At 43.4% G+C, this 19266-nt stretch overlaps 1 protein-coding gene across 1 annotated transcript; it reads right to left on the reverse strand.

Moving 5' to 3' along the window:
- Positions 1 to 15390: 15390 nt before the first annotated feature.
- LOC121706994 lies at positions 15391 to 18476 on the reverse strand. Its single transcript, XM_042089189.1, has 3 exons — positions 18263 to 18476; positions 16827 to 18073; positions 15391 to 16092 (listed from the first exon to the last, which is right to left on the reverse strand). The coding sequence occupies exons 2-3, from the start codon at positions 17823 to 17825 to the stop codon at positions 15391 to 15393; spliced, it is 1701 nt and encodes a 566-aa protein (XP_041945123.1). The 5' UTR covers positions 17826 to 18073; positions 18263 to 18476.
- Positions 18477 to 19266: the final 790 nt, after the last annotated feature.

The raw sequence follows: 19266 nt of genomic DNA on the forward strand, positions 1-19266 counted from the left end.
GCGAGTCCTAGGTCAGACAGGCCTTAAGGGTCATTCACACCAATAACGATAACTATAACGATAAAACCGTTCACACTGAACAAAGTCTCTCCATGTGTTAATGAATGTGACGAAAATTTGATGGGTTCTGATTGGCTGATAGATAGACTGATAGTTTATTGAAATTCAAGGTCTCAGTACAGACATCACACACAACATACAGGGCTTTTCTCAATATGCGTTTTTTTCTATACTTGTGTTCTCACGCTGCTGTCTCAAACTGCAAATTGAGCGTCCTGTGTCCTCGCGTTCTCCAGAGTCTGAACTCACGATCTTAACTTTTCAAGTTCGAACTTTCAAGAACGGGAGACCGTTCTTTAGAGTACTTTGTATTGAGAAAATCCCACACTTACAGGAGAAACGCTAAATATAAGAATATACATATAACAAAACTCCACTGTACAATAGAGACAGTAGAAGATAAGAAAAACAAACAAAACTAAATACTAAATATACTATATGAATTAAATTGAAAAAAATCCACAGTGTGCTTGAGGATGATCAAGCATGAGACGCTTCAGTGACAGGGCTGGGACTGGCCTGTGTGCATGATAAGGTGCTCAAGAGAGTGAGTGTCATGGTGAAGGTGCAAAAAGCAGTGCAAGAGTAAAGTCTAGAGACCAGCATAAATAATATGGACAGATAAGAGAGTAATGTATAGTATAGTACTCTTTTGATCCCGTGAGGGAAATTTGGTCTCTGCATTTATCCCAATCCGTGAATTAGTGAAACACACACAGCACACAGTGAGGTGAAGCACACACTAATCCCGGCGCAGTGAGCTGCCTGCATCAACAGCGGCGCTCGGGGAGCAGTGAGGGGTTAGGTGCCTTGCTCAAGGGCACTTCAGTCGTGCCTACTGGTCGGGGTTCGAACCGGCAACCCTACGGTTACAGGGCCAAAGTGCTAACCAGTAGGCCACGGCTGCCCACCCATGTGTATAGTGTAGACAAGGTAATATAAAAACTGTCAGTGCAAGAATAGGTTGAGGTAATAGGGTTACAGCCATTCAGTATTGTAGCAGAAGCCATTGGTCATGTGTGTTAATATAGCATGAAAAACAGTGTAGCAGTAGAACAGTAGTAAGACATAGACCTCTCCAGAATAAGTCCCGCCTCCGTAACTTCCGGTCGTCAAATGTCTATGGGAAATAAATGGCTGTGGACAGTAGTAAAACAGTATTAAAGTGCCCATATTATGACTATTCAACAAGTTAAAATAGGTCTATGAGTTCCAGAAAACATGTTTCTGAAGTTGTTTGCTGGAAATAGCTTGTAGGAAAAGATTCTTACCTACCTCTATTACACTCTTTTTCAGTCCCTGTCAAAGTATGCTGTTTCTGCTGCTCATTACATATTAATGAGCTGCTGCTCACTTACCCACGTCCCACTCCATTAACTGTTACCAGGGTCATTCGTGCCAAATCAACAAATGCCTCCAGCCTAGCCTGACCATCTTGGCCTTGCTTCATACTTTATGTCAATAATGCTAAATATTACCCAACAACTACTGTGCAAAGGTTTAAGCTTGTATCTACATTATTTTCTGAGATATGTAGTCTTAAAAAACAGTTGAACTCTTAGGCTTGGTGTGGATAGGTGGGGTGTTGATTATGCAACGTCTGAAACACGCAAATTCAAAATCCCCTAATATCTACCACACCTTCGTTTTACATAGTATAGCCCGTAGCTAACACTTAGCCTACCATAATCTCCATGTAAAACGGTTAGCTTGCTAGCTAGCTATCTAACAGTGGAACTTCAGTAGCCTACAACATAAGCTTAGCTATCTCACCTAGTTGTAGGAAATATGTAAGTGATGGAATTAGAATGAATCCCATGAACAAACAGATAACTCTTACACCAACCTTATTTTGTGCCTTTTATTCACATTTGTTCAACAATTTAGTAAGTATAAATCCTTTTCCCTGCCCACTTCGATGCAGCTCCATAGGTTTCCATTATATTCACGTAACGTAATTGCCCTAAATGGAGGTGGTGGGTGGGAATATTGAAATGTTTCGGCTTGTGACGTCAAAAGACTTGCCGATTTCACCAGCTCACCCTGGAGGCTGAAGGCAGGATACATCCAGAAACCCTTATCTCACTCAAAACAGCATGGGTGGGTTTTTTTTCCAAGTTTGTATGCGTGTGGAAGCACCAGAGACACACAATAACACATCAAATCCCAGAAAGTGTTTTTTTCATAATATGGGCACTTTAAAACAGTAGTGGGCAGTCGGTACTCAAACATGGAGAGGGTGGAGAGGCAGACAGACTATGCAGAGAAGTCTCTCTCCTCTTCCCTTAAGTGAAGCATTGGACAGTTCAATGGCCCTGGGGACAAATTACTTCCTCAGCCTTTCAGTTGTGCATGGCAGTGAGCGAAGTCTCCAGCTGATCAAGCTGTTTTGCTTAATAGTGCTGTGGAGTGGATGACATTCATTGTCCAAGATGTTGATCAGTTTGCTCAGGGTCCTTTTATCTGATATTGAAGTAATGCACTCCAGTTCAGCCCCCACAACAGAGCCAGCTTTCCTTACTGTCTAGTCGCCCAGCATCCTTCTTCTTTGTGCTTCCTCCCCAGCATACCACAGCATAGAAGAGGACGCTGGCAACAACAGACTGCAGTGTTTCCCCTAGAATTTTTTCCAGCAGCGGTGCTATTGATGGTAGGAATACCCCCCCCCTCCCCCCAAGAAAAGAGAAGAACATTTTGAAAAAATGACTCCTTAAATGGTGACTTCTGGTGGATTTTGTGAAAGAAATAGACAGATTGAGTGACAAATTATGACATAACCATCAACACAAGCAAGCATTTACAAAGCATGATTATTGCAGTACTTGAACAGGATTATTCATGTTTTTCTTTCACCTTTTTCATTTACATTATTAGTATTAGCCACTGTACAACTGTACACTGTAGGCCACTGTACAAACTATTACTATTTAGCAGGCGCGCGGGAACTTATTTTTGACCAGGGGTGCTGAATAACAAAAATAATGGATGTCCGACGATTTCTCCCCTCCTGGACATGTTTTGGATTTTGACTGCTAAATACATCATTTTAGTGCGGTGTGCGGATGATAGAGAGAAGTTTTAGGGATCAATAAAGTATATCTATCTATCTATCTACGTCCTGGGCAGCCACAAATTCCAATGTTCCGCGACAGCACTCCGACTCCACTGCACCCACCCTAACCCCACAGAAGCGCACTTGACATCATTAGCCTATTTCAGTATAGCTAAGGAAAATTACTTTTCTGATCGTCAAAACCACACCAGAGATGTTTGGCTTTAAATATAGGCTAATAATCAGGCTGCAATGATTTCGCAAATAATTCCTGAAAAGCCTAAAGTGTGTCGTCTACACAGCAAGAATGTGTCCTAATAATTTCTATCTTAGCGACTAGTGAAATGATTTCACTAGCTATAATTTATTAATTTTGCAAAACTGTACAACACAATTAAAGTTTCTTTTAGCTTATCCATGCTTTTTTGAACGTGTAAATCGCATAGAATATGTAGGCATATATCAATCGTAGGCCTAGCCTACACACTTGATCGCTATCACCAGAGCCCGTTTACAGATTAGACATTCTCTGGTTATCACATAGCTGAAACCAACGGTTCTTACAGTAACTGACTCACGTTCACGTTGATCTCTATAACTGTTAATTTTTAGTAGCCTATATTCCAACCAATCCATAACCCTTTTTTGCTATTTGACTCATCATTTCACATACACAAATATAAATAATGTCAGACAGCGAATTAGTAATTATTTAAAAATATATATAACAAATTTTTAAAAATCTATCTCCTGCCAGCAGGGGGTGCTGCAGCACCCTCGGCACCCCCCTTCCCGCGCCCTTGCTATTTAGAATAAACAGTGCTGTGCATAAGTTAAGACATTTATATATAATAACATTTATTTATTTATGATACATGATGCATTAAAAAATAATTGATGTCCTATTTTTTTTAAATTAAGGCATTAAGACAAAAGGCAAAATATTTGTTTTGTTCCTCCCTTTAGTCAATTTCAGCATGGGTGTCTTAACTTTTGCACAGCACTGTTTAAACTATATAAACTTCTCTTTCATGTCATTACACTGTATTGGTGCTGTGCAAGTCGAATTGAGTGCCTGTCACTTTAATGCCGTGACGGCCCGTGACGCTTGCTTGATTCTCACGGTTTTAAGCTAACTTAGTAGCGTTGTTGTGCATGGTGCATAAGAATATGTGGATGAAATGAATTATGTTTCCCATGTCATTTGGTAAAATAAATGGTCAAAAACTCGAAGAAAATCTCTATCTTGGATTATAGCAGATAAGTGTCTTGTATCATATCTATAATTTTGGTGAGCTCTACAGGAATTAGAAACTATCTCGTAAATGGTTGCGTATCCTATTACTCAAATTCAATTAAACCCACCAATAGGCTAGCTAGACCTTAGTTTCACAGCCTAGGTATGTTAGCAACACAGGACTTGAAAGCATTGCCTGTATCACAAACAAAAACGAAACAATGCATGGAATTTATCTGGGAATAGGCTACTGAAGGTAGGGGCGAGCTACCTTGCTGGCATGTTTAATTTGGTTCCTTGGTTAACATACTGTAGCCTACGTTTTTTTTTGCACAAAATTGCGTCTGCTAATAAACTTAAAAATAAACATAAACAAGTGTGATCTCCTGTGGAATCCCTGACTGCGCCTTCAACGTTAGCCTACTATTATTTGTTGACATGAAACCTGAACGAACGGCAGCTGTTCCTTAAGTTCACTTGCGTCTATTTATTTTTTTTAATTAGGCAACTTTTTTTGCAGTGCCGCTTGAATTCCAGGAGCGGCGCTGCGCCGCTGATGAATACATTGTAGGGGAAACACTGGACTGGTAAAACATCCTGAGGAGCTTACTGCAGACAGCCTGCTCTGCCCTTTCTTGTAGAGTGCTTCAGTATTTGCTGACCAGTCCAGTTTATTGTCCAGATGTAAGCCCAGATACTTGTAGGTATTTACCACCTCCACATTGACCCCATCAATGGAGACTGGTAGCAGAGTGGGCTTAGACCTGCGGAAATCCACCACCATCTCCTTGGTCTTCGAAGTGTTGAGTTGGAGGTGGTTGAGTTTGCACCACTGCACAAAGTTCTCCACCAGGCTTCTGTATTCATCCTCCAGCCCACCCCTGACACACCCCACAATTGCAGTATCATCCGAGAACTTCTGCATTTGGCATGACTCAGTATAGTAGCACAAGTCAGATGTGTACAGGGTGAACAGGACTGGAGAGAGCACAGTTCCCTGTGGAGCTCAGGTGCTGCTGATGACAGTGTCTGAGAGACAGTTCTTCAATCTAACAAACTGTGGCCGCTTGGTCAGGTAATCTGTAATCCAGGATACCAGATGAGCGTCCACACCCCTCTGCAAGAGCTTATCTCCCAGCCCGAGGGGTTGGATGGTGTTAAAAGCACTTGAGAAATCAAAGAACATGATTCTCACACTTTTCCCCTTGTCTAAGTGAGAATGTGTCCTGTGTAGGAGATAAGTGATGGCATCGTCAACGCCCACTTTCTCCTGGTATGCAAACTGTTATTAGCTTTTTATCGCTCTCAAAACCGCTCTAGGAATAGGACTCACGCCTATTTTTCACGCCTGTTGGAAGCGTTTCCATTCAAAAAATGACGTGAGAAAAAGCGACGTTCACGCCACGTTACCGGTGTGAAAGCCACGCCGGTGATCCACTAGCATGCGATGCGAACTCTGCGACGCAGTATCCCTATTCGTTTCTATGAGAAGCAAATTCCGTACCCGCATAGGATTCTGGGTATGCGGTGCGACGAGTACTGTGGCTGCGGCGCGTGAAAAAGTTCAGCAATCCCCAACTTTATGCAAATGAATCCATCCATCGAGAGGTGAGTATCCAAAGCAGAGCAATACGCAGGGGAGGTCCATCATCACGTAGCATAAACAAAACTTAATTTTCCGGTAGTGTGGTTACCGCCAACGTACAGAAACATGGGAGACGAAAAATTAACCATAGCAGTGTCTACAATTCCGTGTTTGTATGATGTGTGGCTAGAATCCTACAGGGACAACTTCATGATTGAAATGACCGCCCAACTTGCAAACTAATTAGATGTGACTTTCCCTCAGTAATTTCAAAATAGTGGAGGGAAACATTGTTTGGTTGTTTACTAGGCTACCTGCCGTTTCCACCCATCTAGAAAAGGGAACGCCCATCAAAGCGTCTTCATGGGAGGGTAGGGTCGCGACAAGCGCGCCGGAAGCACCGGTGCAGGGAGTGCGAACACACCCCCACTTTTCGGGGGTAAAAAAAAAAAGGGCAGTTGTTGACCACAACACTGACACGGCATCGCATTGATTAGAGCATGAACTAGATCTATTTACAGCGCTGTAGCTTTAATTACTTCTGCTCTAGTCTGGCCTCTTGGTCATGATGTCATGCTCAGTCAATCGGATATTTCGCCCGGAAACCAGGTGACTGGTCCAGGAAAAGGGTTATCCTACGAGCAACACTATATGCCTTTTCACACAGAGATCACGCTAAATTTGCGGGAAGAGGAGACGTCTTTTTGCCGCAACGTGTGTCTGAAAACGAGGTGAAAATTTGCCGGCCTGCTGATCTGTTCACATGATGCGGCATTTTGGGGAGCCAGGAGGCAGGATCAGCTAGCAAATTAAAATGTGACGTGCAACAGGGGGCGTGTAGAGTGATAGTAGTAGGCCTTATTATGCGTGGGCCTTCAGATGCAGCAGGTGTGTGATTTCCAAAACCATGGCGGGAGAACCGACTGCACTTTGGTTAGCTTGCATTTGCTTTGCTGTTGCTTAGAATGTTAGATTCTTGCAATAGATGTCTTCAGACAATAAAAAGTAATTTGGAAGGGAAATTGAAGAGAAGAGTTGCCCCCTGCGTTGGCTGTGATTCCCCTTTGAAAATTAGAGGTTCACAGGCTACTGTGGCCTTGGTCAGTGGCGCCGCCAGCCGTAATCCTGTACGCACTGTGTGTACAATTTATTCATGAAATCATTCAATATTACAACAATAAAAATAGCTTGTGTACTGTCTTAATTGAAACATGCTTCGCGCACAAATGATGGCAAAGAGAATGGACATCTCAACATAAGGAGATATTAGAAGATGATGATTGGTGTAAACTTTGTCACACGACGTGATAAGCAGTTCTGGCGCTTAAAAACGCAATGTTCCATTCAATCATAGGCCTACTGCCCCACTAACACAAAACGTTAAGGGAACGTTCGGGAACGTTAGTGTATGGTTCCCTAAAGGTTAGTTCGAACCAAACCAAAAACTAACGGTTAGGGAACGTTCCCTAAGGGTTCTAACGTTCCCTAAACGTTAAGGGAACCAACCAACTAAAACGTTCTCCTGTGGTTGCACAGTACCTTCACACAACGTTCCCGTTTGGTTGTCTTTGGTTGTTCTGAGTGCGGTTTTAAAATGTTTAATTAAACAAGCTCCATTTCAGTTTTTGAAGTAGCCTAACATACAAAATGTTTGCAGTCACTTGATTTAGATCCACTCAAATGATTGGTCTTATGAAATCTAAGTAAGGTAAACATCATATCAAGATAATATTTATTTTAGGCTAATATCAATTTTACTAAATAAAAAAAATATACTTTTGTGCTTTTTTTACCGTATTAGGTGAATGAACTTTAAACAAGAATCTATCAATAGAACACTTTTCACAACTAAGAAAATTCACTTCTTTCATTTCACATTTAACTTCAGTTCAATCAGACAGGCTCTCCCTTACACGTACTGTAGGCCTACCCCCACGCCAGTAGGGAGAAGACAGCGCCTCTGCTTTCAGGTGATCGATTGAAGTCTTGTCCTGACTTCCGTAAACGGGCTCTGTTTGAATTCCGTGATTCCGTGAACACCGCTGGAAGAAGTCTTGGAATGGATTACATTCGTCTTGAATTCGATCTCACGAAAGTAAGTAAAATATGTTAGTTTCATGATGTAGGCCTAGTGGTTGTAATGCAAGGTTTTGAGGTTTAACCTTAAGTCCTTTCACTTGTAGGGCTTTGTTATATTCCGATTCTGCCAAGTTTGTAATTTACCAGAGCACATTGCTCGTTCGTCTTTGTTTGCTGCTGTTCTCAACGTGTTATGTTTTGCAGCATTATGTTTTGTGTCATCGTGTTAACCTGCTCGCGTTGATGTTACAAATAATAGCACTAGGCTACCGTTTCTTTTAATTAGTTTTAGTGTACAGTCAGTCCTTTTAGGCAAGGCACTCGGCAGCAGTGGTGTAGTCTAGTAGGCTAGTGGATATACGTATGTAGCTGGATCTAGGCTACTGTGTTGTAGGCTAGTAGTTAGCTGTAGTGGGTAGGCTATACTGTGATCAACCCCAAATGTATCCTAGTCTATTTTAAGTGGATATACTGAGATGGTGATGATTTTAAGTGGGTATAACCTACTGAACAGTCCTGCAGTCCTGCATAGTAGGCTACACTAGAGCCATAGAGATTGCTGTAGAGATAATGTACACTGTCGGCGGCCATCTTGTAACACAGTTTTTCGGATAGACGATTCAAGTGAATAGACCTCTGAATTTTGCCTTCAAAAAGCTGAGATCCGGTAGCTTATCTTGCAATTTTTGCTATGGGAAAATAACATGGGGAGAGAATTATTGCACTCTCCTGGGGACGAAGAAGTCTGAAATGCAGACATTTTGCTCAACACTTTTGTCCTCTGCCTTCGAGTGGTAGGCTAACTGTGATCTTCGGTAGGCCTACGTTAAGACAGCAACTTAGATTTTTGCTACCCCAGACCTAACTTGCAATGTAACTTGTCATAGGTAGTTAGGTTAAATTAACACCCTGATCTCCTTATAGGCAAAGATGGCAGTTTTTGGTTCCTTTTTGTAGTCGAACTTCAGAGGTCTGTTGGGAAGCATACAGGAAGGGGCGGAATGTGTGTAGTTGGCTATACACAGCTGCCATACTGGCTTTACAAACTACGCCCATGCATTTCTATGGATGCTGTGTCTCCCCATTAGAAATTCTCTGGGCTACAATACAAAAACCAAGTCAAAAGCTGGGCCAAATATCCAGTCAAGAAAATCTGGTTGTGTACAGGTGACTGATTGCTGCAATACTATCAATAATAGTTTTACTACTACTGGCTCACAAAAACTTTGTTCTCTTAACGTAGATTCATACACCAAAGCTATGGAAAAATGTCAGCTGCTGATGGACATTTCTTGCATTGAGGCGGAAGAAGATGCGAGTGTCCACAAAAGGCAGTGCAGGGTCACGTAATGGTAAGACCTCTTAAATACAGACTACATTATTTACACAATTCAAATATTCTTTTTGCAATCAGTGCAGATTGTATGGTCTTTTATTTCAGATGAATCCGTTCCGCAAGCAAGAAAGCATTCCAGGATGGTGCGTGTGCCTGGAAGCCCTGTCTGTAAGTTAACATTTATACATGTATTTAAGAAACCAGTTGAGTCATATTTCCTACCATGGAACTTCTGACATTCATGTTTATTAACCTGGTGCATATCATGTGGCTGTTCTGATGTATTTGTCTCTTCCTGCCTTTTTTTAGGTCAGCAGATGTCACTGCCTCCACCACCTGCATGTGAGTTTTTCTTTTTAGCGATTGTTTAATGTAACAGCATAGGTTTATCTTTTGCAAATGTCATGTGCAAGAAACCTACCATAAATGAACTGACCAATATTCATATTTACTTTCTTTTTAGATGAGTCAACACCACACAGGCAACCAGCTCATTGCCCAGAGCTGGATGGGTCTATTATAACGCCTGCCACTTCATCTTGGGACCCAGTTGAAGGTACAGTGTCTTTGAATTTTCCATTTCCAAGTAAATACAATTTCATGACAAGGAACTTGAGAGTAACTAACTTTTTTTTTGTTGTAAACAGCACAAGTGACTCATCACACAGAGGGAGGTGGCTTGGCCATGGAGACGGAAATAAGAGGTAAGAAGACTCACTTAATTTGTTCACATATGCAAGTATATAATGCATTTAACAACTAAAACTAACACCATCCATTTTTCCATAGCAATAAGGACAACCATTACCGCATGGCACAGCGAATGGATGCATTTGAGGAGAAGATGGATGAGCTGCTCATGCTCTTAAGGAGCTCCCAGTCACCTCCCTTTGCTCCAGTCGATGACGTATTGCTGTCGTCCTGCTCAACAGTCACTGAGCTGCAGGAGAGGAGGAACAAAATGCCCTCCCTCCAGGACTTGTACTCTGGGACCTAAGCGGGCAGAGACCATCACCAAAGACTCCACATATCCTGCACACACACTCTTTAACTTCCTCCCCTTTGGCAGGCGCTACAGATCCCTGCACACAAAAACGACCAGACACAAGAACAACTCTTTTCCCACTGCCATCACTCTCCTGAACTGCAGATAAGTGGGGTCATCCCCACTTTGACCATTCACCTGCACATTACATACTTTATCATTCCAATATGTGTCTTGCACACTACATTTGCACTTTTACTTTGCACTCTACATCACACTCCATGTGTACTTATATTGGTATTATGTCTTATTTCTATAGTTGTTTTGTATATTATTGTGTTGGTATCTCCCACAATGTATATTGTTGTCTCTATTGTACAGTATGTCTGTCTATTTGTTGAATGTATAGAGCACCTAACAAAGTCAAATTCCTTGTGTTAGTATATTTGGGTAACATGGAGTCTGATGTTTATATATATTTTTAGACCTTTTGTATTTTGATTATTTTATATTAAAGTTATAAATCCCATCAATTTTGCCTGTTCATTAATTCCTGCAAATATATAATAATGCATTCCTGCTCATGCAGTTTAAAGGGGAACTTGGCAACTAGGCAACTATTTCAACGTAATAAACCTGTTTAGAAATCATTTGGGTGGTTAAATGACCTGTTCCGGTGAAAATGGTGACTTTTCCCGCTGCCCCTAGCGTCCCCAGGTGGAAAACCAACCTTGCAACATTGAGACTACCGTCCCGGAAAGAGAAGTGAGAAACAAGAAACTCGTTTTAAATCGTGTTTCTTACCTTGTAACATCCACATTGTCTGCCGAACTTATGCTAACCGTTTTGCTAGCACAGTTTGAAATAGCATAATGCACAATTTATCCAGCAGAGGGGGAAATCCTGCCAAGTTTCCCTTTAACTACGAAAACAACACAGCTTATTCTAACTGCTACCTAATGTGGCCACTAGGCGGAGCTCTAAGAGCAGACATTACACTCCCCGCCTGGTATTTATTAAATGCCACTATTTGTACTGCATAAGTCAACAATTTAACTATGACAAGAGTCTTATTTAAGTATCAGAAGAATAACTTCAGAGATGGGGCGTAAGAAGGTCTTGATGCTTCCTTCTTTAGTGACCTTTAACTCGACCTTCCTGACTTTCCCGTCACTACTTGGGAAGGCCTTGGTGACGATTCCAACTGGCCACTGGTTCCTCTTTACCTGACTGTCCTTTAGTAGAATGACATCTCCTTCTTTGATGTTAGGCTTGCTCACTTGCCATATCCGACGATTTTGAAGAGTGGCCAGGTATTCTTTCCTCCACCATTCCCAAAATGTGTTGGCTAGGTGCTGACGACTGGGGTTCTTGTCGAACGTTCCAGGAGGAGGAGGAAAACTACCGACCTTCTGGGTCAGTAACGTCGCCGGAGTCAACAGAGCAGGTGAATGCAGGCATTCATTATGGCCGACACTTCCGCAATGAACGTTGACAGAGCTTCAAGTGTGAGTTGAGAGGGTGCTTGAAGGAGCATGGAATCCAAGATTCGCCTAGCTACCCCGATAAGCCTCTTCCACGCTCCTCCCATGTGGGACGCATGTGGAGGGTTGAAAACCCACTGACAACCTTCGTCTGTTAGGAAACCTTTCACGCTCTCCTCTTCAGAAAGTATGTTCAGTTCCCTGCAAGCGCCCACAAAATTTGTTCCACAATCCACAAATTGATGAAGCTGGAGCTCTCAAGTGTTTCAATTAGTTCAAAGTGTACTGCTCGTATGCTGAGACAGGTGAATATGACAGCCCACCGTTTAGAGTTTGCTGAACCACCACGAGTCTTGCGTGTGATGACCATCCATGGCCCGAAAACATCAAGGCCAACAAAGGTAAACGGTGGCTCCATACTGAGTCGATCTGCCGGAAGGTCTGCCATCTTCTGATGAAGGGCCTTTTCACAAAGTTTCTGACAGATGATGCATTTATGGATTACCTTGTTGATGCACCTTTTTGCTCCAACAATCCAGTGTCCGGCACTCCTGATTGAGCCTTCTGTGAATAGACGACCTTGGTGCTTGACGCGTTCATGGAAATGTCTCACGAGAAGGATGGCGATATGACTTTTCCCAGGTATTATAATGGGATGCTTTTCATCATTCTCTATGGCTGCATGCATAAGTCTCCCTCCTACTCTCAAGAGGCCGTCTTGGTCCAGTGTTGGATTCAGCTTCCTCAGTGTGCTTGCACGGGAAACTTCTCTTCCAGAGGGCAATTCCTGAATTTCATCTTTGTAGGCATCCTGCTGTACTGCCTTAATAATGACCATTCTGGACTTTGAGAGGTGCTCGGGCGTTTGAGGTCTTGTGCAGTAGTGCCAGCCATGACACTCACCCCGTTGTTCCTTAGGAACTTTGAACGAATCCACGATGTGAATGAGAAGGCCAATGGCACGAGCAAGAGACCTCCATGTTGAAAACTTCTCAAAACGTTGAGAACTGAGATGAGGCTACTCTGTGTGTGTTCTCAAGGCTGTGCAGTTTGGACGCACTTCCACATCCGTGTCTGGGTCAACTAACACGAAGGACTCCATGCTGACAGGAGGCTCTCCTGTAAACTTCTTGAGAAAGGCTGGACCAGTGAGCCAAGTAGACTCTTTCAAGTCTGATACATGGAGTGATCTTGTTGCGTGGTCAGCAGGGTTGAGACTGGTTGGAACATAATGCCACTGCTCTGGCGTGGTTGACTTCCGAATCCTCTGAACACGATTACTAACATACACGTAGAACCACCTTTTTTGGTTGTGTATGTAGCCTAGTACGACTCTGCTATCAGTGTAGAACTCGAGGGCATGCAGAGTTATGCCCATCTCACTGACTATGAACTCTGATAGCTCAACTGCTAGGACTGCCGCCCCTAGCTCAAGTCGAGGGACTGTATGGGCGGTAAGGGGAGCGAGCTTAGCTTTGCCCAGGATGAAGCTGACATGACAGGTTCTGTGACAGTCTACTACCTTTAAGTATGCCACTGCTGCGATTGCCATGGTGGAGGCATCTGAGAAGACATGAACTTCGAACCTTTGTACTGAAGTGAGTGAGACACTACAGTATGTTCGGGGTATTTCAAAGTCTGCAAGATCTTGCAAGGAGTTCTTCCATGCTGTCCATTCACCTTTCCTTTCCATAGGGAGCGCAGTATCCCAATCAGTAAAACCTGCAGTCAGTTCGCGAAGCAGAAACTTGCCATACACAGTGACAGGAGCAATGATGCCAAGTGGATCAAATACACTATTCACGGTTGACAGCACACCCCTACGTGTATAGGGCTTGTCTTCAGAGGCTATACGGTAAGTAAATGTGTCGTTTGTGAGATCCCAACTCAGACCCAGGCTTCTCTGAATCATGGGAGTGTCTACTTCCAGGTCCAGATCTTTAAGTTTCTTTGCATGATCCGTTGCCGGGAATGCATCCATTACCGCTGGGTTGTTCGATGCAATTTTATGCAATCTCAGATTGAAGTCTGCCAGCATGTCTTGTGTTCTTCTCAAGAGGTCCACAGCACAGTCTACTGTTGGAAGAGACTTTAGGCCATCATCCACGTAGAAATTGTGGTCCACAAAGTCTCTGGCATCTTTCCCAAATTCAGTCTCCCCACACTGGGCTGTTCGACAGAGTCCATATATCGCCACTGCAGGTGACGGACTGTTTCCGAATACATGGACTCGCATCCTATATTCCACCATGGGTTTTGACAGGTCATTGTCGGCATGCCAGAGAAATCTGAGAAAATTGCGATGGCCTTCTCTGACCAGAAAACTGTGAAACATTTGTTCCACGTCAGCTGTAACAGCAACTGCTTCCTGCCTGAAACGTATTAGCACACCTAGTAGGCTGTTGTTCAAGTCAGGCCCGGTAAGTAGCACATGATTCAAAGAGATACCTTCATGCTGAGCGCTGGAATCAAAAACAACCCGTATTTGACCGGGCTTGCGGGGGTGGTAAACACCAAACATAGGTAAGTACCACACTTCCTCATTTTCCTTCACAGGTGGGGCCAGTTCTGCATGGTTCCGGTCGAATATCTTTTGCATGAATGTGATGAAGTGGTCGCGCATCTGTGGCTTTCTCTTCAGCGTTCGACTAAGAGATCTGAAGCGCTGCAGTGCCTGCTCTCTGTTATTAGGAAGCCGCTGGCGAGATGGACGAAACGGGAGAGGTGCGACCCAGCTATTGGAGCTGTCCACAAACATTTCTTTATCCATTAACTCCATGAACATCCTATCCTCTATGAATGCAATGCTGTCATCATGTTGAGTCCGCTCAAAGATGTTGCTGCCAAAGTTGCACCCTGTGCTTGTAGATTGAAAGAGTCTCTGCCTGTGTTCAGGTGGGACAGAGTGGGTCTTGGCAGTGAATCTCTCTGTGACTTGTATCCGGTTGGGGCATGGTGTGCACAGACGTGGACGTCCATTCATAAGAATGCTTGTGCGAAAGGTGTTGATTTCAGCTGGCTTATGTGCAGAGCCTAGGCAGACATTTCCCACTATTACCCACCCGAAGTCAAGCCGTTGCGCGTAAGGGGCATTGTAGGGGCCATTGCGTTGTTCCCTAACTTTGTGAGAGCAAAGGATATCTCTTCCCAAAAGCAGCAGGATTTTGGCCTCTGGGACAATAGCTGGAATCTCATGCGCAACCCGTTTCAGATGAGTGAAATAGTGGGCAATCTCTGGTGAAGGAATCTCTGAACGATCGTCAGGTATGTAGTTGCATTCTATGAGTGTCGGAAGAAACACCTGTGTCTTGCCGTCCAATGACAGTGCCTGGAACCCCGTCGCACGTCTCCCAGCTGTTTCTGTGATGCCAGCACAAGTGCGGAGGGTGTAAGGGTGACTTTCGCTCTTAACCTTGAATAGGTCGAAAAACTCAGACTTTGCTAGTGAGCGGTTGCTCTGTTCATCAAGAACTACATACATCTTGACAGCATCCTCTTCGTAGCCACATAGAAAGACTTTAACTAAACAAATCTTGGAGCAGGTCTTGGGGCTCGCCCCTGCACCACAGATTTCAGACCACAGGTTGTGCGTTTTCCTCCCCGCCATGCTCTCCTGCAGCGTTCTCTCGTTGCCAGGGTGGTGGTCCTGGGTGAAGTGCAGTTGTGTGCTTAACACTCTCACACTCATTACATTTAACAACCGCCTTGCAGTCTTTAGCTAGGTGCGTAGTGGAAGAACAGCAACGATAGCACACCCCATTGTCTTTAAGAAAGGCTTTACGCTCTTCCAGGGGCTTTGCCCGAAATCCCCGACATCGCTTGAGAGGGTGGGGCTTGTTCTTGTGGAAGAGACAGTGCTTGCCAGGATCAACAGGTGTGTCAGAGGCACTGCAAGCAGGTGGGGATTCAACTGTTGAAGCTACTTCAGTTTTGTGAGCAGCGATGGCTATCTTCCTTTGAGGCTGTTTCTTGAAGCCAACGTCAGGTTTTGCTTGGCTCATGCCAGAGCTGAAGTTGAAGCTCGGGTCGTTCCTCGCCTGCGCTTCTGTGCATACGAAGTCTGTAAAGAATGAGAACGGCGGGAATGACACATTATGTTTTCTTTTATATTGTGAACCCTGATTTATCCATTTTTCCTGCAAGGGATATGGCAGCTTTTCAATGATTGGGTTGACACCTCTTGACGTATCCAAGTAAGAAAGACCAGCCAAGAAGCCCTCTGTTTTGGCTGAAAGGACTTCTCGTAAGAGATCACCAAGCTCGCGTAGTTTCAAATAGAGTTCTCAACGGGCCTGAAAATTACAACCTGACCCGACCCGGCCCGTAGCTTTTAAAGCCCGGACCCGATGTAACCCGACACATCAACATGAATTATCTGCCCGAACCCAGCCCGCGGCCCGACATAAAACATACGTTTTGACTGTTAAACCCTGACTTAGGTGAAGATTCAACACATTAGCGTGACAATTTACTTAAATAGGCTACATGTCGTTGGGAAGCTTAGTTTATGGCCGTTAATGTGAGCACAATAACTTAATTTTGTAAATTTTACCAAAGCGACTGGTTTCGCCTTGCAGGGTCACATATTTCATCAGCACCTTACATTTTGAGCACTGCACATAACCTGTAGAATTTCCATCAGAATCCAGCACCACTCCAAACACTTTCCAGACCTCTGATTTTCCCATTCCTGTAGTAGCGATGTTGAATTCACCTGCGGCAAGTTTACTTTTCACCAACTCCCATCTTCTTATCCAGGCTAAAGGCTGCACGCAGCGGCGTCAGGTCTACCCCGTCCCTCTCCATAATGCACGTTGCACGCAGTAACCAGACTTTCTTTACGGTGAACAGCAGCGATGATTAATAAATGTTTTTTTTTCACTGAGCGGAAAAGATTAAGCCCGAGGTCCGACCCGACCCGAGTCATTTGCTTATATTTTCAACCCGGCCCGAACCTGCGGGTCCTGGTGGGTTTGTCGGGCCGACCCGTTGAGAACTCTAGTTTCAAAGGATCTTGCTTAGTTATTTTCGGAAAGGATTCTATCCTGTCAAGGAGCGCCTTTTCGATTACCTCTGGAGCGCCGTAAACCTCTTCGAGGCGGTCCCATGAAGTCTTGAGCCCAATGTCTGGATAACTTATGTGCACAGATCTTATTCTATTTACAGATTCAGAGGACGTATGACCTAGCCACTTGATTAAGAGATCGAGTTCTTCACTCGCTGTGAGATACAGTCCTTGTTTGGCATTAACAAAGGAAGACTTCCACGCCCAATAATTTTCTGGGCGATCATCGAATTTGGTAAGTCCAGCATGAATGAGCTCAAGCCTAGCCAGAAATCGAGCTATGTCACTCATGGCTTCCTCTCCACTGAGAGGTGGATGTGGAAGAGGGGAAGCTAAGTGTTGTGGCAAAGGTTTGAATTCAGACAGGCTGTTAGCCCATGGATTATGCACGCTTCTCACATCCTCTGGGGTTTGCATTAAGGTAACATGCTGCCTCCTGATATTAGAGCGTGGAGGGGGTAAGTGCTGATGTGGGGTGCTCTGAGGCAGTTCTGCAGTATCATCAATATGGCTATTCGGAGCTACAGGTGTCACACTGTGATTAAGATTCCCTTCAGTGTGTGATTGATCGCATGGAGGTGTTACATTAGAATGCTGCTCCACAAAATCTTTTGTGCGCTGTATGGGATCTTCAGCAGAAGCTAAACTTTGTCTAGCGCTTAAGGCTCCTTCGCCTATAGACTCAGCAGCCTCTTGGAATACTATGGCTTCAGCCATTGCGGCAGCTGCCTCCTTTTCGTGCTTCAATGCAATGAGAGCGCCCTCCATACGGACTTGTTCCATTCTAACTTCAAGTTCTTTCTTAGCATAGTGTGCGCGTGCACGCTCTGCCTCTGCTCTAGCTCGCGCCCTGGCTGCCTGCAAGCTTACAGTTGATCTGTTTGAATGCTTAGCCGATTGTGCTGCCTGTGATCTTGTTTCAGAGTTTCCCTTATCCTCCATGACTGTATTTGTGTAGGTCTTACTTGAAAGATACAAAGAACGTGACTGGAGCCCTCTGCACACTGTAGAATGGCCGGATGAGCGCCCACAGATGATACGTTTTTTTTCACTATTCTGTCCCTGCTGTATGTAGCTTCACAACTCGACAGATAGCTAAACAGAAGTCTGATTACTGAAGAAGCCGGAACCAAAGATGTGTAATCTCCAGTGTTTTACTTGAATTCAGCACTCAAACATATTTTGTGAAACTGAAATACAGAAACACAATAAAGAATGTGTCTTAGAAAAATGTCCATAAACATCACAAATAATACAGTTTGCTGCTAGCTATGAGGCTAGGAAATGTTCTTTAGCATAACACAAAATTCACCTGATTAACTGCAGGCTAATACAAATGCTAAGTCATTAATCTAACATAAAGTACATCATTTACTTACAAACGATGGTTTCTTGAGCTCTCATAAGCCAAATATACAGAGAATAGACTGTAGCCACGCAGAGAGAGAGGTAAAGACTGCTGATACAAAATGTGGTCGAAAGAGAAAACTAAACATGCAGACAAAATGGATGCCGTAACCTTAACTACGAAAACAACACAGCTTATTCTAACTGCTACCTAATGTGACCACTAGGCGGAGCTCTAAGAGCAGACATTACAATTATGTTAAGAAAACTGTCTGAATGAATACCAACTCTTGTGGGGGTATGAATTTTCTTGTTTTTATGTCTCTAAACAATACGTTTAGGATAAACTGGCTTCGTCAATTCATGAATAATCCATCTTCTATTTGGAACTTTATTCCACACCATATATTCTCTAAAGTGGGTGGCCTCAAATTCCTCTTAATGTGCAACTATAATGTTGAGAAGATTCCCATTAAAATAGCTAACTTCCATAAACAAGTTCTCCTTGCCTGGTCGTTGGCCTACAAACATAATTTTCCCCCTCACAAATACTTAATATGGAATAACAAAGACATACTTTTTAAAAACAAATCTCTCTATCTGGATAATTGGGTAAGCCATGACATTCTTCTGGTGTCTCAACTAATAAACAACAATGGTTTTCTCATCAATTATTCAGAATTTCTTTCTAAGTTTAGCCTTCCTGTCACCCCCTAAGGAATTCACTACAGTCATTGGTGGCATACCTGATGGAGTAGTAATGTTATTAAGAAGTCAGCAAACCTCTGCTGTTTTGCCAAGTCAGGCAGATCTTGACCCTGTGACCTCTGCTGTGGGACAGGTTTGCTTTTCACGAAAGAAAAAAAAATAACAGAGAGATACGAGCATTATTCCAAAATTATATTGTTTCAACACCATATGTCATTTCCTACTGGGCTGGGTTATTTGGGGAAATTCCTTGGAAAAAAGTTTGGACATTATCTCTAAAATATCTTCTCACAAATAAAGTGCGTGAAATCTCATACAAACTTATTCA

Source organism: Alosa sapidissima, chromosome 4 (genome assembly GCF_018492685.1).
Source record: "Alosa sapidissima isolate fAloSap1 chromosome 4, fAloSap1.pri, whole genome shotgun sequence".
Lineage (NCBI taxonomy): Eukaryota > Metazoa > Chordata > Actinopteri > Clupeiformes > Clupeidae > Alosa > Alosa sapidissima.